Source organism: Pristiophorus japonicus, chromosome 8 (assembly GCF_044704955.1).
Source record: "Pristiophorus japonicus isolate sPriJap1 chromosome 8, sPriJap1.hap1, whole genome shotgun sequence".
Classification (NCBI taxonomy): Eukaryota; Metazoa; Chordata; class Chondrichthyes; family Pristiophoridae; genus Pristiophorus; species Pristiophorus japonicus.
The window spans coordinates 79,573,707-79,600,536 of record NC_091984.1 but is presented as its reverse complement, the minus strand read 5'-3'; the positions used below and the strand labels follow the sequence as shown (position 1 = coordinate 79,600,536).

At 46.4% G+C, this 26,830-nt stretch overlaps 1 protein-coding gene across 4 annotated transcripts in view; it reads left to right on the top strand.

The window, feature by feature from the left end:
* The window catches only part of cyp4t8 (cytochrome P450, family 4, subfamily T, polypeptide 8), a 167,450-nt gene that overhangs the window by 78,787 nt on the left and 61,833 nt on the right, over positions 1–26,830 (top strand). For 3 of the 4 annotated variants that reach the window (XM_070886964.1, XM_070886968.1, XM_070886967.1), the window contains exon 6: positions 22,469–22,620. In XM_070886964.1, coding sequence (XP_070743065.1) covers positions 22,469–22,620 — 152 coding nt within the window. Of the gene's footprint in view, positions 1–22,468; positions 22,621–24,397; positions 25,512–26,830 lie in introns of those variants that run through there. The other variant, XM_070886965.1, reaches the window with a different exon arrangement.

Genomic DNA, 26,830 nt, shown 5'->3' with positions numbered 1-26,830 from the left:
GCCCTGGCCCACCAGGCCATGGTCACGCATTCACGTAGACTACCCGTGCCTGATCATGGGAAAAATGTTCCTGATTGTTGTCGATGCATACTCGAAATGGATCGAGTGCATCATATTGAATTCGTGCACGACATCCATCACCGTGGAGAGTCTGCATACAGTCTTTGCGACCCACGGCTTGCCGGACATCCTGGATAGCGACAACGGTCCATGTTTCACTAGCTATGAATTCCAGGAGTTTATGTCGGGTAATGGTATTAAACATGTCAGTACAGCACCGTTGAAGCTGGCTTCCAATGGCCAGGCGGAACGTGCGGTTCAAATCGTAAAACAGGGCATGCTCCGGATTCAAGGACCCTCCCTTCAGTACCGCCTATCGCGCCTCCTGCTGGCCTATAGGTCCCGCCCACATTCGCTCACGGGAGTCCCGCCGGTGGAACTACTCATGAAACGCACGCTTAAAACGTGGCTGTCCCTCATTCATCCAGTCCTGTCAGACATTGTTGAGGGCAAGCGCCAGTCCCAAATCGAGTGCCATGATCGCAACTCAGTGGGGAGATGCATAGAAATTGATGACCCTGTATTTGTTCTCAATCATGCTTTGGGACCCAAGTGGCTTAAGGGTACTGTAATTGGCAAAGAGGGGAATAGGGTCATAGTGGTCAGACTTAACAATGGACAGATATGCCGCAAACATCTGGACCAAGTAAAGAAAAGGTTCAACATGGACACTGAGGAACCCGAGGAAGATCATGAGATGTCACCCACACCAGTGAACGAGCAACAAGGACATTCACCAGCATGCACAGTCCTTGCGGCCAGCCCGGACAGGCCGGAATCGCCTCAGGTGACAAGAGACGCATGCCAAGGCCCAACCACCAGAGCCCCAACTGCGGCGCTCCACGAGAGAGCGTCGACCGCCTGACTCAATCTTTGACCCAAAGACGTTGGGGGGAGGTGATGTCATGTTTGCAACCTTCACATAACTGTAACCTTTATGTAACAACACTGTACACTGTATACACCTGAGTAATGCACACCTTGACCACAGGGGGTGAACTTGTGGTAGACACTCCTCACCTGGTCATCCAGGTGTATAAAGGGAGGTCCCACGCAGGGTCAGCACTTCTTGGTCCTGAGAATAAAGGTTCAGGTCACGTAGTGACCTTGTCTGCAGTACATGCCTCGTGTGATTCTATAGTAAGGTGTAAGGACACCACACTGACCACATTCGATCAGCTCCGCGGGGTAGGCCACATAGTTCGTATGCCAGACACGAGACTCCCAAAGCAAGTGCTCAATGTGGAGCTCCTTCACGGCAAATGAGCCAAAGGTGGGCAGCGGAAATGTTACAAGGACACCCTCAAAGCCTCCCTGATAAAGTGTGACATCCCCACTGACACTTGGGAGTCCCTGGCCAAAGACCGCCCTAAGTGAAGAAAGTGCATCTAGGAGGGCACTGAGCACTTCGAGTCTCAACGCCAAGAGCGTGCAGAAATCAAGCGCAGGCAGCGGAAGGAGCGTGTGGCAAGCCAGTCCCACCTACCTCTTCCCTCAATGACCATCTGTCCCACCTGTGACAGAGTCTGTGGTTCTCGTATTGGACTGTTCAGCTACCAAAAAACTCACTTCAGGAGTGGAAGCAAATCTTCCTCGATTCTGAGGGACTGCCTATGATGATATAGTCCACTTCTCTGAGCCATATAGGAGGGCGGGTATCACTACTGCCCTGTAGACCATAAGCTTGGTACCAGATTTGAGATCCTTGCCTTCAAACACACACTTCCTCAGGCGACCGTAGGCTGCACTGGCACACTGGAGGCGGTGTTGGAGCTAGTCATCGCTGTCTGCTTTTGGTGATAGTAAGTTCCCGAGGTATGGAAAATGGTCCACGTTGTCCAAGGCCGCGCCGTGAATTTTGAATACTGGCGGGCAGTGCTGTATGGCGGGGTCAGGTTGGTGGAGGACCTTTTTCTTATGGATGTTTGATGTAAGGCCCATGCTTTCGTATGCCTCGGTGAAGGTGTTGATGATGGCTTGGAGTTTATCCTCCGAGTGTGCGCAGAAGCAAGCATCGTCCGCGTACTGTAGTTCAATGACAGAGGATGGGACGACCTTGGATCTGGACTGGAGGCAGCAGAGGTTGAACAGATTCCTGTTTGTCTTGTAATTTAGCTCTACTTCAGCGGGGAGCTTGTTGAGAGTGAGATGAAGCATTGCAGCAAGGAAGATCGAGAAGAGCATTAGTGCGATGATGCAGCACTGCTTGACCCCGGTCTGGACGTGGATTGGGTCTGTGGTGGATCCATTGGTCAGGAGCATGGCTTGCATGTCATCGTGGAGCAGGTGGAGGATGGTGACAAACTTTTGGGGGCAGCCGAAACGGAGGAGGGCACTTTATAGTCCCTCACAGTTGCTCCATAGTCCCCCGCGATGAACCCAAGACACAGAGTGCCCACAGTGCCTGGTCTGCCCTCAAGGCCTCCGTAACCAGCGCCTGTGAAGAGACGCTCAGTCATTCAACCATGAAACACCAAGACTGATTTGACGAGAACGACCAGGAGATCCAGGAGCTAATAAGCCGCAAGTGCAAGACATTTCTGAACTTATAGCAGCAACCCAATTCAGGAGCAGCAAAGCAGCTCTACAGGTGGCTGAAGCCCGAGCTCCAACAAAAAATCCATGACCTAAAGAATAGATGGTGGGTGGAGAAAACACAGGAGATCCAGCAGCTGGCCGACAAACATGACATGCGAGGATTCTTCAGCACAATCAAGACCACCTACAGCCCAAGCACCCAAGGCCCCACCCCACTGTGGCAAAGAACAGAGAGGCACTCATTAAGGACACCGAGGCACTCCTGCAGCATGCTACCCGCCACCATCTCAGCAAAATCCCAGCCCTGCACGAGGTAGAAAAGGCCATCTGTCAGCTCAAGAACAAGTCATCAGGAGCAGATGGAATCACCGCTGAGCCACTAAAGTATGGTGGAGAAGCATTATTGACATGAATGCATGACCTTATCTCTCTCTTATCGAGAAGGTGGAAGCATGTCAGGAGATCTCAGATGCCGTATTTGTGACCATCTTCAAAAAAGAGGACAAGTACTGTCATGTATCTTACATTATTATATATAACTGTATCCTAACATGCTATACATGACTGTAATAAGATATGACCTGTAACCACCAGCATACCTTACCACCAGGGGTGCACTTGCAAGAGACAGGTATATAAGGGCAGGTCTCAGGCATGTGCAGCATTCCACAGCTGTGAAATAAAGGTGCAGGTCCAGAGTGACCTTGACTTCACTACATGCCTCGTGTGAATCTGTACTGAGGGGACAGGACTTTACAGTGGCGACGGGTTATGGGATTACAGAATCCATAGAATGGCGAACAACGGATCAGATGAAAAGTACAATGCGGGAGACAATTGGGAGGACTTTCTAAAAAGGCTCCAGCAAAGCTTTGTAACCAAAGACTGGTTAGGCGACGATAAGGCAGACAAGAGAAGAGCCCATCTCTTGACCAGCTGTGGCTCGAAAACATACGCTTTAATGAAGGATCTGTTGGCACCCGAGAAACCAGCAAGCAAGTCGTTTGAAGAATTGAGCACACTGGTAAGAGACCACCTGAAGCCAGCGAGCAACCTACACATGGCCAGACACAGGTTCTACAACTACAGATGCTGTGTGGGCCAGAGCATACCCGACTTTGTGGCGGAACTTCAGAGGTTGGCTAGTTTATGTGAGTTCTCCGATGAACTGAGGAGAGAAATGCTGAGAGACTTTTTCATTGAAGAAATTGGCCATGCAGGCATATTCCGAAAGCTCATAGAGACCAAGAACCTGACCTTAGAGGCAGTAGCACTGGTTGCACAGACATTCTTGGTAGGGGAAGAAGAAACAAGGTTGATTTACAATGCAGGTACAACAACTAACGAAATATCGGAAGAAGAAGTTCACAGCACTAGACAAGCTGCTACCCCTACACACAGACAAAACCGGGAGAACAGGCTCTCGACAGCAGGCAGAAGCCATCAAGGGCCACAGGAATGGCCATTCATACCTCATCAACGCACAATGTGAGCAATCAACTACAAACTGAGAGAAGCTCAAGAGAGATCAGCCAGACGCAGCTCATTCTTTGGGAACTTTTTGAACAATGGAACAGGTCTGTGCTGGAGGTGTGGGGGTGGGCACTCGTCAAGGGGATGTCGATTTCAGCAGGCTGTTTGCAGAAATTGTGAATATACAGGGCATTTGGCCCGCATGTGCAAAAAAACGGCAGCGCGGCTGGTATACGAATCAGATGGGTCGGAAAGCAGACCAGAAGATGGTGGGGACAGTACCCGGGACACCGGTGTACAGCGGGTCAACACGATCAATGGCCGCTGCTCCTACAACAGGATGCCTCCTATAATGATGAGGGTCCTACTCAACGGGATATCTGTCAACATGGAGCTGGATACGGGAGCGAGTCAATCTCTCATGGGCGCTCAACAATTTGAACAACTGTGGCTGCATAAAAGAGACAGACCAAAACTCACAAGGGTCGACACCACACTAAGGATCTATACCAAATAATTCGGACCAGTCCTCGGCAGCGCCATGCTCTCTGTCACACACAAAGGGACAGTGAACCGACTTCCCCTGTTGATTGTCCCCGGAGACCCCCCAGCACTGCTGGGGAGAAGCTGGCTGGCAAAACTAAACTGGAAATGGGATGATGTCCATGCCATGTCATTAGAGGAACGGACCTCCTGCTCAACAGTTATAAAGCGATTTGAACATCTCTTTCAGCCAGATGTGGGCACTTTCAAAGGGGCCAAAGTCAAAATCTACATCACACAGGATGCTAGACCGGTCCATCACAAGGCCAGAGCTGTACCCAATGTGATGAGGGAAAAGATTGAACACGAACTAGACAGGCTTCTGTGGGAAGGCATTATATCACCTGTGGAATTCAGCGACTGGGCAAGTCCCATCGTCCCAGTCATGAAGCCTGATGAATCCGTACGAATCTGTGGGGACTACAAATCTACCATAAACAGAGTCTCCCTACAGGACCAGTACCCGCTACCCAGAGCGGAGGACTTATTTGCCACATTGGCTGGAGGTAAACTTTTCTCAAAATTAGACCTCACATCTGTGTATATGATGCAAGAATTGACCAAGGAATCCAAGCTACTCACCACCATCAACACACATCGAGGCCTTTTCATGTACAATGGATGCCCATTCGGCATCAGGTCGGCAGCTGCCATATTCCAGCGCAACATGGAGAGTCTGCTCAAGTCCATCCCGGGGACGGTTGTATTTCAAGACAACATACTTATCACGGGCAGGGACACCGACTCCCATCTCCGTAATTTGGAGGAAGTACTAAAGCGGTTGGATTGGGTAGCCTACGAGTCAAGAAATCCAAGTGCCTGTTTCTCGCACCCGAGGTTGAATTTTTGGGCAGAAGGATTGCCGCTGATGGAATCCGCCCAACAGAGTCCAAAACAGAAGCAATTCGCCTGGCACCCAGGCCCCGGAATGTCTCAGAACTGCGCGCCTTTCTCGGGCTACTCAATTACTTTGGGAACTTTATGCAGAACTTAAGCAAGCTGCTGGAGCCTCTCCACGTGTTACTCAGGAAGGGGTGCAATTGGTTTTGGGAGGACACCAGGAACGCGCCTTCAATAAGGCACGCAACCTTCTGTGTTCCAACAGTGTTTAGACTTTCTTTGACCCAGGTAAAAAGCTAGTTCTCACATGCGATGCGTCAGCGTATGGGGTCGGGTGCGTTTTGCAACATGTCAATAGTGCGGGCAAATTACAACCCATAGCTTATGCCTCCAGGTCACTTTCGCGGGCGGAGCGCGGGTACGGAATGGTAGAGAAGGAGGCGCTCGCGTGCGTGTACGGTGTCAAAAAGATGCACCAATACCTTTTCGGGGGCCAAGTTCGCATTAGAAACCGACCACAAGTCCCTCCTATCCGAGAGCAAGGTAATAAACGCCAATGCCTCGGCGCGAATTCAACGGTGGGCACTCATGCTGGCGTCCTACGACTATACCATAAGGCACAGACCAGGCACAGACAACTGTGCCGACGCGCTCAGCAGGCTACCCCTGGTGACCACGGGAGGGTCTGACGAACAGGACTGTGAGATAGTCATGGCAATCAATGCCTTTGAGTCCACAGGTTCGCCCATGACGGCTCGCCAAATCAGAGCCTGGACGGCCAGCGACCCCACGTTATCCTTAGTAAAAAGATGTGTCCTAACCGGTGACTGGGCAGAGGCTTGCGATGCCTGCCCCGAGGAATTAAAACCCTATCACTACAAGCAGACTGCCTGATGTGGGGCAGCCGAGTAGTCATGCCTCTGCGAGGCAGAGAGGCATTTGTCCGGGAGCTCCACCGCGAACACCCGGGGATCGTTCTCATGAAGGCCATAGCCAGATCCCACGTCTGGTGGCCTGGTATTGACGCGGACTTGGAGCTCTGTGTCCGATGGTGGAGCATTTGTGCCCAACTCAGCAATGCCCCCAGGGAGACTCCACTGAGACCCTGGCCCTGGCCTACCAAACCGTGGTCGCAAGTGCACGTAGACTATGCAGGCCCATTCATGGGCAAAATGTTCCTCGTAGTTGTAGATGCATTTTCAAAGTGGATCGAATGCACCATTTTAAACTCGAGCACAACCTCCACCACTGTGGAGAGCTTCGCAACCATGTTTGCAACGCACGGAATCCCTGACATATTGGTCAGTGACAATGGTCCGTGCTTCACCTGCGCAGAATTCCAAGACTTTATAATTGACCACGGCATAAATCACGTCAAGATGGCACCGTTCAAGCCGGCCTCGAGGGACAGGACTTTACAAGTACGACTGTGGTAACTACAGAGGAATCTTCCTGCTGTCGGCCACTGAAGAGGATTCTTGCGTTGACTTTCCCAATCATCTTTCCCCTGTGGCTGAAGAGCTCCTCCCAAAGTTGCAATGCGGATTCCGTCCACTAAGGGGTACCACGGACATGATCTTCACTGCAAGGCATCTACAAGAGAAATGCAAGGAACAGCATCAACCCTTGTACGTGGCCTTCTTTGACCTCACAAAGGCCTTTGACACTGTCAACCAGTAAAGCATGGTACAGGAGGAACCACTAAAACCACCTCATACTGGATTCGTACTGGCTTTTCCCATGCTCTGTTACCGACAAAACACAATTACAGTTAAAAGTTATTAGTCAGTCTCACAATCACGAGCACATCGACTAAGAACACAACAATGATGCAGACAAAGAAAATAGACATTGTAAAGAAAGCTGAAGTTTAACATCTAAACAATGAAGTCATGGACTTAAGATTCTCCGGATCTCACTTTTACTTATAGCCATCTTGTGGATATCTCTTGCTAAATTTATTTCTCCCTAGCCTTCAATTTTCCCAATCCAAATCCCATGTAACTCTCCACTTCAACTTCAACTTCAATCCCTCTAGCAAGGACCAGTGTGTTTAACTCTTGTCTGATTGTTTCATTAATTAAACAGTTTCTCAAAGGAGTATGTGTCAATGTTTAACAATTGTCTCACTTTCTGAACCACATTAACCATTTCATGGGGATTAAATGCAGTATCTCCAAATTTGCGGATGACACTAAGTTGAGTGGCAGTGTGAGCTGCGAGGAGGATGCTATTAGGCTGCAGAGTGACTTGGATAGGTTAGGTGAGTGGGCAAATGCATGGCAGATGAAGTATAATATGGATAAATGTGAGGTTATCCACTTTGGTGGTAAAAACAGAGAGACAGACTATTATCTGAATGGTGACAGATTAGGAAAAGGGAAGGTGCAACGAGACCTGGGTGTCATGGTACATCAGTCATTGAAGGTTAGCATGCAGGTACAGCAGGCGGTTAAGAAAGCAAATGGCATGTTGGCCTTCATAGCGAGGGGATTTGAATACAGGGGCAGGGAGGTGTTGCTACAGTTGTACAGGGCATTGGTGAGGCCACACCTGGAGTATTGTGTACAGTTTTGGTCTCCTAACTTGAGGAAGGACATTCTTGCTATTGAGGGAGTGCAGCGAAGATTCACCAGACTGATTCCCGGGATGGCGGGACTGACCTATCAAGAAAGACTGGATCAACTGGGCTTGTATTCACTGGAGTTCAGAAGAATGAGAGGGGACCTCATGGAAACGTTTAAAATTCTGACGGGTTTAGACAGGTTAGATGCAGGAAGAATGTTCCCAATGTTGGGGAAGTCCAGAACCAGGGGTCATAGTCTGAGGATAAGGGGTAAGCCATTTAGGACCGAGATGAGGAGAAACTTCTTTAGCCAGAGAGTGGTGAACCTGTGGAATTCTCTACCACAGAAAGTAGTTGAGGCCAATTCACTAAATATATTCAAAAAGGAGTTAGATGAAGTCCTTACTACTCGGGGGATCAAGGGTTATGGCGAGAAAGCAGGAAGGGGGTACTGAAGTTTCATGTTCAGCCATGAACTTATTGAATGGCGGTGCAGGCTAGAAGGGCTGAATGGCCTGCTCCTGCACCTATTTTCTATGTTTCTATGTCTTGCTGTTGTCAAGTAACTGAGCATATCTGAGACTCGTTCTTCAGTGCAAATTTACCATGCAGTTCCGCATGCTAATTGCTTCATATACTACAAATCACATCTGCACACTTACACTGGTATCTCGATGCCATCCGATAAAAGCCATCTTGGGCTTTCAGGTGATCTATTTCTCCTGATGTCTTGGGTAGTGGCCAGGCTATCCAATTCAGTTTTCTTAAAAAGGTACATAGGCAAGGACACACATGTCTAAGAGAAAACTATCGATTCACTATTCTTACTACACTTTCCTGACTTTCACCAGAATAGAAACATAGGCCCCAAGTTTCCACACGTGGCAAAACAGGCGCCCCTCTGAGCTGGGCGCCCGTTTTTCACGCCGAAAACGGCGCCTGAAAAAAAACGCGCTATTCTCGAGCGCTTTGCAGCTCAATGTCTGCTTGGCGCGGCGCCCAGGGGGCGGAGCCTACCACTCGCACCGACTTTGTAAGTAGGAGGGGGCGAGTACCATTTAAATGAGTTTTTTTCGTGCCGGCAACCCTGCGCATGCGCGTTGGAGCGTTCGCGCACGCGCAGTGTGAAGGAAACATTGGCACTCGGCCATTTTTGTAGTTCTTTGTAGCTGTTCAATTTTTAAAAATTTTTAATAAAACCACATTGCACTTCCATGATCAGCACTGAGGCTTCTTGCAGCAGTGAGAAGACTGCAGGAAGCCTCAGAAGTTGAGGCAGCCGTTTCCCAACGGGCTCGACCGACGGCAGGGGGGCCTCGCCCTCGCCCCCCCCCCCCCCCCCCCCGCCGTCGGGAATGGCTGCCTCAACTTCTGAGGCTTCCTGCAGCCTTCTCCCTGCCTGAAAGGCCTGCCTGAAGCACTTTCACACAGGTAGGAACATGGTTTATTTAATCTTTACTTTGCTTATAAATTTTTATTCAGGTTGAAATTATTTGTATAATATTTGTATAAGTATAACTAAGGATTTATTGTAGAATGTAATGACTTCCCTTCCCCCATCCCCACCACCTCGTTCCGGACGCCTAATTTGTAACCTGCGCCTGATTTTTTAATGTGTAGACTAGGTTTTTTCAGGCCTACAAAAATCTTCACCTGCTCCATTCTAAGTTAGTTTGGAGTACGTTTTCACTGTGGAAACTTTCAAATCAGGCATCAGTGGCCGGACACGACCCCTTTTGAAAAAAAATTCTGTTCCAAAGTGAAACTGTTTTACCTGACTAGAACTGCAGAAAACTTAAATGTGGAGAATTGCGATTTCTAAGATACTCCGTTCTCCACCAGTTGCTCCTAAAAATCAGGAGCAAATCATGTGGAAACTTGAGGCCATAGAAACATAGAAAATAGGTGCAGGAGTAGGCCATTCGGTCCTTCGAGCCTGCACCACCATTCAATAAGATCATGGCTGATCATTCACCGCAGTACCCCTTTCCTGCTTTCTCTCCATACCCCTTGATCCCTTTAGCCGTAAGGGCCATATCTAACTCCCTCTTGAATATATCCAATGAACTGGCGTCAACAACTCTCTGCGGCAGGGAATTCCACAGGTTAACAACTCTGAGTGAAGAAGTTTCTCCTCATCTCAGTCCTAAATGGCTTACCCCTTATCCTTAGACTGTGTCCCCTGGTTCTGGACTTCCCCAACATCGGGAACATTCTTCCAGCATCGAACATGTCTCATTCCGTCAGAATTTTATGTTTCTATGAGATCCCCTCTCATTCTTCTAAACTCCAGTGAATACAGGACCAGTCGATCCAGTCTCTCCTCATATGTCAGCCCTGCCATCCCGGGAATCAGTCTGGCGAACCTTCACTGCATTCCCTCAATAGCAAGAACGTCCTTCCTCAGATTAGGAGACCAAAACTGAACACAATATTCCAGGTGAGGCCTCACCAAGGCCCTGAACAACTGCAGTAATACCTCCCTGCTCATATACTCCAATCCCCCAGCTATGAAGGCCAACATACCATTTGCCTTCTTCACCGCCTGCTGTACGTGTAAGCCAACTTTCAATGACTGATGTACCATAACACCCAGTCTCGGTGCACCTCCCCTTTTCCTAATCTGCTGCCATTCAGATAATATTCTGCCTTTGTGTTTTTGCCTCCAAAGTGGATAACCTGACATTTATCCACACTATACTGCATCTGTCATGCATTTGCCCACTCACCTAACCTGTCCAAGTCACCCTGCAGCCTCTTAGTGTCCTCCTCACAGCTCACACCACCACCCAGCTTAGTGTCATCCGTAAACTTGGAGATATTACACTCAATTTCTTCATCTAAATCATTAATGTATATTGTAAATAGCTGGGGTCCCAGCACTGAGCCCTGTGGCACCCCACAAGTCACTGCCTGCCATTCTGAAAAGGACCCGTTTATCCCGACTCTCTGCTTCCTGTCTGCCAACCAGTTCTCTATACACATAGAAACATAGAAAATAGGTGCAGGAGTAGGCCATTCGGCCCTTCTAGCCTGCACCGCCATTCAATGAGTTCATGGCTGAACATGCAACTTCAGTACCCCATTCCTGCTTTCTCACCATACCCCTTGATCCCCCTAGTAGTAAGGACTTCATCTAACTCCTTTTTGAATATATTTAGTGGATTGGCCTCAACAACTTTCTGTGGTAGAGAATTCCACAGGTTCACCACTCTCTGGGTGAAGAAATTCCTCCTCATCTCGGTCCTAAATGGCTTCCCCCTTATCCTTAGACTGTGTCCCCTGGTTCTGGACTTCCCCAACATTGGGAACATTCTTCCTGCATCTAACCTGTCTAACCCCATCAGAATTTTAAACGTTTCTATGAGGTCCCCTCTCATTCTTCTGAACTCCAGTGAATACAAGCCCAGTTGATCCAGTCTTTCTTGATAGGTCAGTCCAAACATCCCGGGAATCAGTCTGGTGAACCTTCGCTGCACTCCCTCAATAGCAAGAATGTCCTTCCTCAGGTTAGGAGACCAAAACTGTACACAATACTCCAGGTGTGGCCTCACCAAGGCCCTGTACAACTGTAGCAACACCTCCCTGCCCCTGTACTCAAATCCCCTCGCTATGAAGGCCAACATGCCATTTGCTTTCTTAACCGCCTGCTGTACCTGCATGCCAACCTTCAATGACTGATGTACCATGACACCCAGGTCTCTTTGCACCTCCCCTTTTCCTAATCTGTCACCATTCAGATAATAGTCTGTCTCTCTGTTTTTACCACCAAAGTGGATAACCTCACATTTATCCACATTATACTTCATCTGCCATGCATTTGCCCACTCACCTAACCTATCCAAGTCGCTCTGCAGCCTCATAGCATCCTCCTCGCAGCTCACACTGCCACCCAACTTAGTGTCATCCGCAAATTTGGAGATACTACATTTAATCCCCTCGTCTAAATCATTAATGTACAGTATAAACAGCTGGGGCCCCAGCACAGAACCTTGCGGTACCCCACTAGTCACTGCCTGCCATTCTGAAAAGTCCCCATTTACTCCTACTCTTTGCTTCCTGTCTGACAACCAGTTCTCAATCCATGTCAGCACACTACCCACAATACCATGTGCTTTAACTTTGCACATTAATCTCTTGTGTGGGACCTTGTCGAAAGCCTTCTGAAAGTCCAAATATACCACATCAACTGGTTCTCCTTTGTCCACTCTACTGGAAACATCCTCAAAATATTCCAGAAGATTTGTCAAGCATGATTTCCCTTTCACAAATCCATGCTGACTTGGACCTATCATATCACCTCTTTCCAAATGCACTGCTATGACATCCTTAATAATTGATTCCATCATTTTACCCACTACCGATGTCAGGCTGACGGGTCTATAATTCCCTGTTATCTCTCTCCCTCCTTTTTTAAAAAGTGGGGTTACATTGGCTACCCCCCACTCCATAGGAACTGATCCAGAGTCAATGGAATGTTGGAAAATGACTGTCAATGCATCCACTCTTTCCAAGGCCACCTCCTTAAGTACTCTGGGATGCAGTCCATCAGGCCCTGGGGATTTATCGGCCTTCAATCCCATCAATTTCCCCAACACAATTTCCCGACTAATAAGGATTTCCCTCAGTTCCTCCTCCTTACTAGACCCTCCGACCCCTTTTATATCCGGAAGGTTGTTTGTGTCCTCCTTCGTGAATACCGAACCAAAGTACTTGTTCAATTGGTCTGCCATTTATTTGTTCCCCGTTATGACTTCCCCTGATTCAGACTGCAGGGGACCTACGTTTGTCTTTACTAACCTTTTTCTCTTTACATATCTATAGAAACTTTTGCAATCCGTCTTAATGTTCCCTGCAAGCTTCTTCTCATACTCCATTTTCCCTGCCCTAATCAAACCCTTTGTCCTCCTCTGCTGAGTTCTAAATTTCTCCCAGTCCCCAGGTTCGCTGCTATTTCTGGCCAATTTGTATGCCACTTCCTTGGCTTTAATACTATCCCTGATTTCCCTTGATAGCCACGGTTGAGCCACCTTCCCTTTTTTATTTTTACGCCAGACAGGAATGTACAATTGTTGTAGTTCATCCATGCGGTCTCTAAATGTCTGCCATTGCCCATCCACAGTCAACCCCTTCAGTATCATTCGCCAATCTATCCTAGCCAATTCACGCCTCATACCTTCAAAGTTAGCCTTCTTTAAGTTCTGGACCATGGTCTCTGAATTAACTGTTTCATTCTCCATCCTAATGCAGAATTCCACCATATTATGGTCACTCTTCCCCAAGGGGCCTCGCACAACGAGATTGCTAATTAATCCTCTCTCATTACACAACACCCAGTCTAAGATGGCCTCCCCCCTAGTTGGTTCCTCGACATATTGGTCTAAAAAACCATCCCTTATGCACTCCAGGAAATCCTCCTCCACCGTATTGCTTCCAGTTTGGTTAACCCAATCTATGTGCATATTAAAGTCACCCATTATAACTGCTGCACCTTTATTGCATGCACCCCTAATTTCATGTTTGATGCCCTCCCCAACATCACTACTACTGTTTGGAGGTCTGTACACAACTCCCACTAACGTTTTTTGCCCTTTGGTGTTCTGCAGCTCTACCCATATAGATTCCACATCATCCAAGCTAATGTCCTTCCGAACTATTGCCTTAATTTCCTCCTTAACCAGCAATGCTACCCCACCTCCTTTTCCTTTTATTCTATCTTTCCTGAATGTTGAATACCCCTGGATGTTGAGTTCCCAGCCCTGATCATCCTGGAGCCACGTCTCCGTAATCCCAATCACATCATATTTGTTAACATCTATTTGCACAGTTAATTCATCCACCTTATTGCGGATACTCCTTGCATTAAGACACAAAGCCTTCAGGCTTGTTTTTTTAACACCCTTTGTCCTTTTAGAATTTTGCTGTACAATGGCCCTTTTTGTTCTTTGCCTAGGGTTTCTCTGCCCTCCACTTTTCCTCATCTCCTTTCTGTCTTTTGCTTTTGCCTCCTTTTTGTTTCCCTCTGTCTCCCTGCATTGGTTCCCATCCCCCTGCCATATTAGTTTAACTTCTCCCCAACAGCACTAGCAAACACTCCCCCTAGGACATTGGTTCCGGTCCTGCCCAGGTGCAGACCGTCCAGTTTGTACTGGTCCCACCTCCCCCAGAACCAGTTCCAATGCCCCAGGAATTTGAATCCCTCCCTGCTGCACCACTGCTCAAGCCACGTATTCATCTGCGCTATCCTGCGATTCCTACTCTGACTATCACGTGGCACTGGTAGCAATCCCGAGATTACTACTTTTGAGGTCCTACTTTTTAATTTAGCTCCTAGCTTCCTAAATTCGTTTCGTAGGACCTCATCCCTTTTTTTACCTATGTCGTTGGTACCAATGTGCACCACGACAACTGGCTGATCTCCGTCCATTTTTAGAATTTCCTGCACCTGCTCAGAGACATCCTTGACCCTTGCATCAGTACATTACCCCCAATACCATGTGCTTTAATTTTGCACACCAATCTCTTGTCTCTTGTGTGGGACCTTGTCAATAGCCTTTTGAAAGTCCAAATACATCACATCCACTGGTTCTCCCTTGTCCACTCTACTAGTTACATCCTCAAAAAATTCCAGAAGATTTGTCAAGCACGATTTCCCTTTCATAAATCCATGCTGACTTGGACCGATCCTGTCACTGCTTTCCAAATGCGCTGCTATTTCATCTTTAATAATTGATTCCAACATTTTCGTCACTACTGATGTCAGGCTAACTGGTCTATAATTCCCCATTTTAAATTTTTTTTCTTTCATTTTTTTCAAAAGTGCAGTTACATTAGCTACCCTCCAGTCCATAGAAACTGATCCAGAGTTGATAGACAGTTGGAAAATGATCACCAATGCATCCACTATTTCTAGGGCCACTTCCTTAAATATTTTGGGATGTAGACCATCGGGTCCTGGGGATTTATCGGCCTTCAATCCCATCAATTTCCCTAACACAATTTCATGCCGAATAAGGATTTCCTTCAGTTCCTCCTTCTCACTAGACCCTCGGTCCCCTAGTATTTCCGGAAGGTTATTTGTGTCTTCCTTCGTGAAGACAGAACCAAAGTATTTGTTCAACTGGTCTGCCATTTCTTTGTTCCCCATTATAAATTCACCTGAATCACTCATCTTTTTCTCTTCACATATTTACAGAAGCTTTTGCAGTCAGTTTTTATGTTCCCAACAAGCTTCCTCTCATACTCTATTTTCCCCCTTCTCATTAGACCCTTTGTCCTCCTCTGCTGAATTCTGAATTTCTCCCAGTCCTCAGGTTTGCTGCTTTTTCTGGCCAATTTATATGCCTTTGCCTTGGATCTAACACTATCCTTAATTTCCCTTGTTAGCCACGGTTGAGCCACCTTCCCCTTTTTATTTTTACTCCAGACAGGAAAAATGTTAGATAAATCCCCATTTGGTGGTGTACTTTCTATGTTTCTATCTTGCATCCCTTTAATTACTTATCATATCTCATGAGCTCTGGCGTAGCTTTTCTGTCCAACACAATATTAAAGAAAGCTTTATTATTTCAAACTTATCACAAATCCTAACAGCAGTATTGCTGCACTAACAGGTTTTGTCAATGTTCAATTTTATTTCCCCAGAAGCCTTTTTTTACATACAGCAATTATCTACTTAATCTTCAGTTAGATTTTCCTTTCTCGAGTTTCTAAATTGTCGCTCCACTTAAGAGCCCAAGGAGTTAATTTGTCAAATCATAATAATGTCCAATTTCATTCAGCAATTCAAAAGTGTTTCCTTGCTAAATTTAAAAAAAAACACATGTCAGCAAAAAGGGTAACTTCTTTCAAACGTTCCCACTTGGTCCAGATTATTAACACTTTTTAAAAATTCTTTCTAATGCTTTTACTTTCAAAACTTCCCCTCTTGATTTTACACATTAATTCCAATTTCAAAATCAAATGATAGTTTACAAAGTATCATTAACATTTTATAAGGCTACTTCCATATCTTATCTCGTCTCCCCCAAATGGCATTTCTGTCTCGAGAAAACAGCATGTCTCAAAAGTCCAATTCAAATACTGCCAATCTTTTTATTTAAATCTCTTTTACTGAACTAGAAGCTTTCATGTAATTTAAAATAAAATTTTCCAAACAAGCAAACAGCAACTTTTTTTTCCCAGCAAAAATCATTATCAAAATTTTTTTTTCCAATGTGACAGTTTCATGTCCGGAACTAGGGACAGTCACACTTTAAAATAACCAGAATTTCACCATGGCCACAATGAAAGTCGGGTTTTCATAATTCAGTCCAATTTTTTTTCATAGCCAATATAGAGCAGATAAACATAAAACAAAATAACACAGTAAGTTATGTCAGTTTCTATATTCTTCTTCGGATGCATTTCCAATTGACTAAAAATACTGTATATAACGAGAGAAATATTAGGTTTTGTATTTAACAAACATCACACACATTCTACACAAGGCTTTTTTTTTAGAAAAGACACTGAAAGGGACAGGAGCTTTCCCTCCTGTATCTCATTCATAGACTACATTTACTATCTTTCAACCCAATATAATCAATGATTAAGTTTTTTTTACAAATAAGTGGGCGTCTCTGGCTTGCAATAACCAAATTGAAAATACAGCGCTTTGTTATGATTCGAATTGATTTAACACAAGACCACACATTTTTAATTTAAACTAGATAAGACAATTGCTTTATTTTTTTGTAATCCAATTAAAACATTCAAATTCTTTTTTTTTTAGCAAACACCATCTCAACTGTAACTTCATGGCTAAAGTCTTAAAATAAACTGACATTTGTGCATTTTTCTTAGCTCCATAAATCAAAATCAAAATAAATCCACACTTGCGTTTCTAACTTAAAATGTAATTCAATTTTAGTTGCACAATGTACATTTTTAACACTCCATTTATCCGCACTTTCATAACACTTCCCACATCCATGACAAAAATGTTAAAAAATCATTCAGCTCTCTGTTCGAAAATGTGGGCGGAGTTAAAACTAGCATACAGACACACTGTTTTCTTTTAAAAGACAGGCTTTCAGACAGATGAAAAATTCTTTAACTCTCCAAACATTCACAGTCAGGAAAACTTCCACACAAACACACATACGCGTTCATACAAACTGAAAACTTTTAAACAACTTTCTTCTTTTAGCAACTTATTTACTTCACCTTTGAGAGCAATCTATACCCAAGGGACTTTCACCCTTGAGAGCAATCTAGACCCAAGGAGCCGTGACTTATCTCTACCTGCTTTACCCGCAGACCCGTCTCCTGATTCTGTATCTCGGATTGGCCTGCTGGCTTCCTGACCCAAACGCCGACCTCCCTATCTCGTGGGTGGTAAAGTAAACATACTCCCCCATTCTTTGTCAGCGTTTGGTTCGGTACCGGTTGTCAGGCCCCGGGGATCCTGCCGACTATGCCAATTGCTGTGGTAAAAATGACACTCTCCAATATGCTAAGTCTAGCAAGTAAAGAGTTTATTCGAGCAAATGCAAGGGAGTGAACCCTCAGTTGCCTGAGACACCACACTCAGTTTGCAGCATACACTCATAGTACACAAGTTACTGTAACTTGAGTTTTTTTTACAACAGTCATAAATCAGTACACATTGTTCCAACACTTATATCACATGACAAGCTACACAACCCAGTTAATCAATTGAGTTATTCAAGTCTAGCAGGTGTCTCCCGTTATCTTAATTCCTTCTAGCTTCAGGCCTCCCATTCCCAAAGCAAGTCTTATTTGGCCTTCCTATCTTGTTCTGAAAATATCAAAGTAATTTTCCCAAGCTTCTAAATAACATTTTACTTTCCCAAGCTTCTAAATGAGCTAGCTGTCTCTAAAGTTACTTGTGGTCAAGTATCCCATCATGCCAAGGTGAAGAACCATTACCATCTACAGCATTTATTTCCACTTCACGATCTAAGACCATCCTGGTTTAAAAAAATTGTGCCATGGGATTGTTAATGTCCATTTGAGAGGGCAGACAAGTCCTCGGTTTAATGTCTCTTGACAGTGCAGCATTCCCTCAGCACTGCACTGATGTGTCAGTCTGGATTATGTGTTCAGGGTTCGGGAGTGGAACTTGATCCCATGACCTTCTAACTGAGAGACGAGAGTGCTACCACTGAGACTATTCTGACACTCTATTGATGAAGTAGCAGGGGCATTGATAGTTACATGGGTAGCATCAAAGCTACCACGCACTTATGGGAATCCAGGCACTTTAAAGAAGTTATAGCTTGCCTTGCTCTTTCTGCTTTGCTGGGACCATGCAGCACTGAATAAACTTGGAGGTCTGTCTGAATAGATCATCTGTAATATGTGCAATGCAGTGATAAAACTGTTGACAGCCTGATGAGAGTAATGTTACCTAACAGCTGCCTAAAAGCATCCAGATTGCATAAATGTTGTCACCCTCACAGCCGTAAACAAGGCAATGTCCCTGGTGGAAAGAAGCAGCAAGTCAAGATCCAATTGCTGGCATATCTCTGTCAGTGTCATGGGGAAACCACATACTTCTCAGACACTGCCGATAGGAAAAATACAGATAGGACCTTTGTAAACCGTTTGGCACGAATATCCATGAGTTGCGTGTATGATGCCGCACTCTCCTGACTTCCAGTCTTTCCTCAGCATCCTTCTCCTCAAAGCATAGGAACAATATAGTGGCAGTAATTTGCAGAGGTAGTAAATGGATGGGAATTAAGGAAAATATTGAGGGGCATTTAGCCATGCTCGCTCCTAATGTAAGCAGCGGGGTGGGCTTCTGGCGGACAGTTCAGGATCATAGGAGACAAATCACAGTAGCCATTTTTTGGGGTGAAGTTTTGACGGAAGGCCTGGCTACCCCATTTTCCTTGCCAGGCTACCTCTGCACTGCCAGAAAACGTGTAGTTTACCGAAGAAAAGTCCAGGCACTGTGTCTATTTGAAAGGTATTTAACTTATTTGCTTATTAATTAGTTACTAAAGTTGATATCTGTATTCTTTTTCTACTTGAGTCAAATATTAGACTCTACTGGAAATATATAATTGTTATCTGACTATGACTTATTTGCTGTTTGACCTTTGTTAAAATAAATTTACTTAATGGATATAAACTTAAAAACAAATTCTGAAAGCATGGAGCCTTATTTGCATATCTTCGCCAACAAAGATCTAGCGAAGACAAAAGATATGTCCAGTTTCTGAGAGCAATTAACATACAGGGCTTTCTATTTCAACTTCTAGGGCATGTTGCCAAAAACTTATCTAGATCTCTAGGGTAACATAGGGACTATTGAATGTGTGTGGACTTGGGATTTGCCCAAGACAGTGATTTTAAAATATGAGAATCAAAATAATCAAGAGTAAAAAAGGTAAAAACAAAAGTCGTAAAAAATGTCACATGGGGCGGAGTGTGCTTCCTTGAAATGCTTGCAGATGTTTCTAAACACAGCGATGCAGGGCTCAATTTTCCCCGCCATTCCACACTGTCTTCTTGGCGTCCGCTGTTTTTTTGGAGCAAACTAAAGTCTCCAGGTTTCTCCAAACATTCTGCACCATCGTAAACTAGTTACAGCCGATTTTTTTGTTTAGTTCCCGATTTTTTTGACGTCACTGGGGGCGGAACTTGCCGACTGCGCCATTTTTGGCCAATTAAGCGAGTTTGGTCAACTAGGACTTTTTCAAAAACGGCACAGTGCACCATCCTGAAAAGCCTTACCTAACTTAAGAAAATCGGCACAGAAGATCAAGTTCCACGGCCCGGGATAGCAGCGGCAGTGGGGATGGGGGGGTGGGGGGCCTTTCGGCCCGGGACGGGAGCGGCACCGAGGCTCTACAATTGCTTATGTCTTGTGTATGTTTCACTTTCCAGCCTCAGCCCTTCAGTGTGTTCCTTGTTACCCTGGCAACCTCAGTTTTTTGGCACAGACTTAAGCTCCATCCACAGAGCTTAAGGAAAACCAGCGCCACTCCAAAATGAAAGTTTATTCCAGCGAAACTTGCAAATTTTTTTTTGCTGCTGTCGGCCACTAAAGATTCAGCCGTAACTCTACAACTGTGCCAAAAATCGGCTATGTGGAAAATTGAGCCCTAGAGATGAGGCACCTGTTCTTTTTACATATGCCTGAGCAGCAAATCTACAAAAACAACCACTTGTATTTATATAGTGCCTTTATCGTAGTGAACTGACCCAAGGTGCTTCACAGGAGTATTATGAGATTTAAAAAATTGACACTGAGCTGCATAAAGAGAAATTAGGGCAGGTGACCAAAAGCTTGATCAAAGAGTTAGGTTTAAAGGAGTATCTTGAAGGAGGCTAGAGAGGCAGAGGGTTTTAGGCAGGGAATTTCAGAGCATAGGGCCTACGCAATACGGTTAATATATCGGGGCCGAAATTGCCCTCTGCCCCAAACGGGACACTCCTTCCGTTTTTTAAGTGTTCTGTCTGCCCCAATGCATGAGGCGGACAATCTGGGGAAATTCAGCTCTTTTTTTTTAAGAGCTGGGCAGATGTGGGGTCGTCAGCAGGGCGGAAGTGCTGCTGGGTCGGAACGGCAATCGCTCCGAGTCATCAGCTCAACTGGGACGAGCCGCGTCGCGCTGACACATCACAACATCTCTCCCCTTCAGTTAAAGGGGAGGGCTGCTGCGAACTCTAAGTTTTTAGTTAGGTCCACTGGGCCACCAGGGAGGGTTTCGGTGGCACCCAAGAGGGGGTGCCAGGCTGCCTGTTAGCGGCCCGACCTGGCAGTCGGCCGACAATAAAAAAAGAGTATGGAGTCGCCGGCAGCGTGATCTACCCTTTAAGGGCGGATGCACAACCCAGCCACAGACCGCTTCCCGCTGGGGAAAGCTGTCAGTGGCACCGACCGGCAGCGGCGCCGCTCCCGCAGGCAATTCCGCACGGGGCAATTTCCTATGGGGATCGGAAAGGGGGTCGCTGCCAGTCGGTAAGGGGTCAGCGTGTGCCCAACACGGTGGGAAAACGGGAGATGCGGAAACCTGTTCCCGCTGCTTCCGGCCCGGGGGCAATTTTGAACGGGTCGGCCCATCCATCCGCCTAGTCGGTGAGGCTTCTCCGCTCTATTCACGCCTCTTAACGGACCTTAGAGTGGGCAATTTCAGCCCCGTCGTGTCTGATAAATCTTCCGACGTTGTTGGAAATAACTGAATGAATAAAGGATACAATTTAGTCCAGTGCAATTTATTTGGATATTTAACTCTTGATGGTCCTGTATCTGAGCCTTTAAAAGGATAACATAGTAACATAGTAAGTAGCTAGATGTAACATTAACTTGACAGTGGAAAAAACAGAAGGTAAAGATTAAGGGTACATAGAAGAAGATTGTGGTCAGTGAACAAAGATATCTCATTTGGTCATGATTAGTGGAGTTCCACTGGCTTATTGTTTATACTATTCGTAAAAGACATGGAGGAAAGTTCTGTGCTAATATGCTCAATATTCACACAACATTTTTTAATGAATTTCTAATTGTAAAAATTTGATTTGGCAGATTACCAACAATTCCAAATTGAAGGAGGCAGCTCATTTAATATTTTTAACAGTTGAACTTCGAGCCTCTTACAAAACAATTCTTTAGAACAGTCCTCCTTTAACAAACAACCAAGTCAGGTTGTAAAAGACTCATAAGATATCTTTTATTGCTGATAATCTTGTTGGAGTTCCACTGCTGACTATAACAGTTGAATCAACTAAATGTATTATTTTAAAATGTTGCAAAATAACAAACTGATAAATCTCCGATTTCCCTGCGGGCAGGGAAGAAAGTAGCTCAGGTGCACCTCACCCCCTGGTTCCGTCACCCACTCCCCAGGTCAATCATCATTCAGTATTGAAATGACATGCAAATAAGAGAAATACATTCACCCACACATTTCCTTCCATAAATACAAGTTGTTGTTGATGGTGATTTGCCTTGTTTGAACACTGTCACGTCCAGGCATCCAGTATTCAAAGGTCAGTTCTTCTGGGGTCTGTACAAACACTCACTGATCATTACATTGTACAGGCTGAAGAGGAGGCACTGGCAAAATTCTGTCCCCAATCTGGTACGACTCTACAGTGAATGCATTTCCAAAATGTACATTACCCCAAGGCTGGAAGATCAGCCAGCATCAGGGGCAGGCCAAAGACCTGCCTCTTGCTCCACCCTCACCCTCCCCCCATCCTGAGAGATGTGCCTCCAATCTAAGGTAAGTTCTGATCTGGTATCTTGGATCCCTGTCTAAATTACTGCACAATCTAGTCTCAATCATTATTCACAAACCAATGAATTTCTTTATCAAACTAGATATTTAAAGTGTGATATCATTATAAATGTCAGCATTTTAATTGCATGCTATGTGAAAATAACTATTTACTAAATGGAATTTCAAGGACTGTCTTTTAATTTTCCAGTGACAACTCATACGTCCATGCTGTGTATGAGCTGTGCTTCCTCACCAATAAACGGTTTAGAATCTTTCCATATCACAACAGCCTTATCTACTATCTGAGTCCACATGGATTTCGTTTTCGGAAAGCCTGTAACCTGGCACACCACCACACTGGTAAGTGGAAGCATTTGCCAAATTAATGTGGCACAACTGAACTAATTAGACAAGGTCACAACAGGTAAAGGTGTGAAGATTACCTAGTTTCCCATTAAGCATATTTTTGTTTTCAAATTTAGATGCTTTTAGTGACTTCTTTTTCATCAATTTTGAGGGATGTTAGCAGTGGGAATAAAAATCTTCATCCGCATTTGGCCTCCATTCTCAGCTGTGATATTTGTAAGATGCTAAGAATGTGCATTGAAATTACAAAGCTAATTATCCTTCGCTACTCTCCCCAATACATTTGACAGGGGAAGGAACTTATGTGAGGTACTAATTTACGCATCATCTTGGCCAGGGAATAATACAGGGATTATATTAAAGCAAAGAACAAATAAAAATAATTAGCTGCTGTTTCCTGTTGCATTTGAGCTGTTGTATAAGTGAAGAATGCAAAGAAAGAACACTTATATAGTGGCTTTCACTTCAGGTCATCCCAAAGCCAATGAAGTACTAATGAAGTGAATACTGTTGTAATGTGAGAAACGCAGCAGCCAATTTGTGCAATGAGATAGGTAACCAAATAATTTGTTTTAGTGATGTTGGTTGAGCAACAAATATTGGCCAGAATTCACCTGTTCTTTTTGAATAGTGCCATGGGATCTTTAACATCCACTTGAGAGGGCATAGGGGGCCTCATTTTAAAGTCTCATTTGAAGGCAGCACCTCTGACAATGCAGCATTCTCTCAGTACTGCACTAAGTGTTAGCCTAGATTATGCACTCAAGTCTCTGGAGTGAGACTTGAACCCACAACCTACTGACTCAGAGGCAAGAGTGCTACAACTGAGCCAAGGCTGACACCTGGAGAATGTAGATGTACTTGTAAGAGTATTTGGAACAATTGTTAGAGATAACTATAGACAAATAATTGTTTATCAAAACATTTATAGAACTCTAGGTGGATGTCTTTGGGCCCTGATGACATACACCCTAGGCTGTTGAAAGAAGTGAGAGAGGAGATAGCAGAAGCTGGCTAAAATCTTTCAGTCCTCCTTAAATTTGCAAATTGCTCCATGGGACTGGAGAGTTACCAAGACATCACGGGACCGAAATTGCCCACCGTCCGAAACAAGGTGCACCTACCATTTACGATGTGTTCTGGCTGTTCCAATGCATGGGGCGGCCTAACCATCGAAATTCAGCACTTTGGGGATTTTTTTTGGAGTGAGGTGGAAGTGGCCTCATGGTGGGGGCGGAGCAGAGTGGCCGTCACTAGTGGGGCGGAAGTGGGGGCGGGTTGGAGTGGTCGACGCTGCAGCTGATGTAATCGGGCTGGCGCGTCACAACATCTCTCTATCTTTCAGTTAAAGGGGAAGGCCACTGCGAACTCTGCAGTTATTTTAGTGGCAAACACTGAACCTGCAGACATAATTGTCGGCCCGACCTGGCAGTTGGCCGGCAAAAAAAAAATAAGATGGTGCCGCCAAACCATAGAGAGTATACCGATAGCTTTGAGCACCGACCGGTGGTGAAGCCTCTCCCGCGGGGCAATTCCAGGAAAGGGGCAATTTCACAAAGGGGTCAGCGCGTGCACGCCGCAGTGGGAAAATGGGTGGAGCGGTCCCCTACACTGCTCCAAACATGAGGTAAGGCAATTTTCAAAATGGCGGCCCCTCCGCAGAGGCTTGGCGGCCATTACACACCGACCCGTAGCTGCCACTTTCAGGTGTCCAGAGGCCTTATAGAAAGGGACAATTTCGGCCCTCACCTTTGTTCAAGAAGGGAAGAGAAGAAGAAATTGGATAACTATAGATCAGTTAGTCTAACGTCATTTGTAGACAAATTATCATAGAATCATGCAGTGCAGTAAAAGGCCATCTATAGAGCTGTCCAATTAGTTCCACTCCCCTATCTTTCCTCATAGAAATGCAAATTTTTCCGTTTCAACGACCGAGGCCGTTCCGGATTCCGGGCTTTTCAGGACTTTCGATCGTCTTTCTGACGTCACGAATCCGAAACCACTGGATCCCAGGTTCAAGTATTTCCAGATTTCGGATGTCAAAGGTGGGGGGTCCCCACTGAGGAGCTGTTCGGGCCGGCTGGCCCCGTTGATGAGGTCATCGAGTGGGGCCTCGCCGAGGAGGAGCTGTTCGGGCGGGCCAAGGAGGTGTTCGGGCGGGCCCCGCCGAGGAGGAGGTGTTCGGGCGGGCCCTGACGCCGAGGAAGAGCTGTTCGGGCGGGCAGGCAGGCCAAGGAGGTGTTCGGCTGGCCCCGTCAAGGAGGAGGTGTTCGGGCGGGCCTCGCCAAGGAGGAGGTGTTCGGGCGGGCCTCGCCAAGGAGGAGGTGTTCGGGCGGGCCTCGCCAAGGAGGTGTTAAGCTGGCCCCGTCAAGGAGGAGGTGTTCGGGCGGGCCTCGCCGAGGAGGAGGTGTTCGGGCGGGTCTCGCCGAGGAGGAGGTGTTCGGGCGGGTCTCGCCGAGGAGGAGGTGTTCGGGCGGGCCTTGCCAAGGAGGAGGTGTTAAGCTGGCCCCGTCAAGGAGGAGGTGTTCGGGCGGGCCGAGGAGGTGTTCGGCTGGCCCCGTCAAGGAGGAGCTGTTCGGGCGGGCAGGCGGGCCAAGGAGGTGTTCAGCTAGCCCCGCCGAGGAGGAGGTGTTCGGGCGGGCCTCGCCAAGGAGGTGTTAAGCTGGCCCCGTCAAGGAGGAGCTGTTCGGGCGGGCCCCGCCGCCGAGGAGGAGGTGTTCGGGCGGGCCCCGCCAAGGAGGTGTTGGGCTGGCCCCGCCAAGGAGGAGGTGTTCGGGCAGGGCCCCACCGGAGAGCTGTTCGGGTGGGCCCCACCGCGGAGGAGGTGTTTGGGCGGGCCCTGTCGTGGAGGAGGTGTCCAAGCGGGCCGGCGGCGAGGCCCCGAGGTAAGGGTAAGGGCAAAGGCGGTGAGCAGGGCGAGGTGAGCGACGGCGAGACGAGGCCCGAGGTCAGGCAGTGGCGGGGCCCCGAGGTCGACAGGGTCGGCGGGTCTTGATTCCGGAACATTTTACGGATTCTGCACGATCCTGCCACCGATCGGTCCAGATTCCGGAACTCCAGATTTTCGACGCCTGTATATCCAACCAAGGGATTTCAACTGCCCTAATATTAATTGGGATAGAATTAGTGTAAAAGTAATAGAGGACACAGAATTCTTAAAATGCATTCAGGAGAACTTTTTTATCCAGTACGTAGCAAGCCCAACAAGCGACGAGGCAGTTCTGGACATAGTATGAGGCAATGAAGGGGTATCAGTGGGAGAGCATTTTGGAGCTAGTGATCATAATTCAGTTAGATGTAGTGTAGTCATGGAAAAGCACAATGCTAGACCAGGTGTAAAAGTTTTCAATTGGGGAAAGGCCAATTTCACTAAGCTGAGATGTGATTTAGCAAAAGTGGAGTGGGAGCAGTTACTTGTAGGTAACTCAGTGTCACAGCAGTGGGAGGAGATAGTGAGGATTCAGAGCAAATATGTTCCCACAAAGAAAAAGGGTGGGTCTGCCAAATCTAGAATCCCCTGAATGTCAAGGAGCATACAGGGTAGGAGAAGGGGGGAAAAGGGAAGCTTTTGTCATATATGTTTACAGTACAATAATATAATAAGTTATAAAATATTATCATTAATCATTGAGGAATTTCTGAATGAACATTTACCAGAGGCTTTTCAAGTAGATCAGAATCTCCATCAATCAGTTAGCTGATGCAATCAACATGTTTTTATTTTGGTTTGTTTTCCATGCTGGAGCAATGGCCACAGAACTCACTCCTCAGAGACGTGGTTCTCACGCTGCGTGAATCCTGTGGCCGTGCAGGGAAATTTAAAAAGTAGGGGGAGAAAGGCTCTCTACTTCCTGTAAATGACCTCATAATGATTTCAGTTGGGTCCCCTGCTGCTGCAGGTCGGGTCGGCTTCACAATGACAGACGCCCCTGTGGGAAAACCGCGGGAGAGCAAGATACCATTAGGTTCCCAACCCGCCATCAAAAAAAACAACTTCCCACCCAACCCGCCACCAAGCGCGCCCGGTGTCACCACAGAAAATTCAGCTCATAGTGAGAGAGATCGTATTGAGGGGTTGGGCAATCTTTGAAAGTAGCTAAATTGCAAGGCCCAGCTGAAATGTATCCCAGGCTGTTAAGAGTAGCAAGGGAGTAAATAGCAGAGGCTCTGACCATCATTTTTTTTTTTTTTTAATTTATTCGTG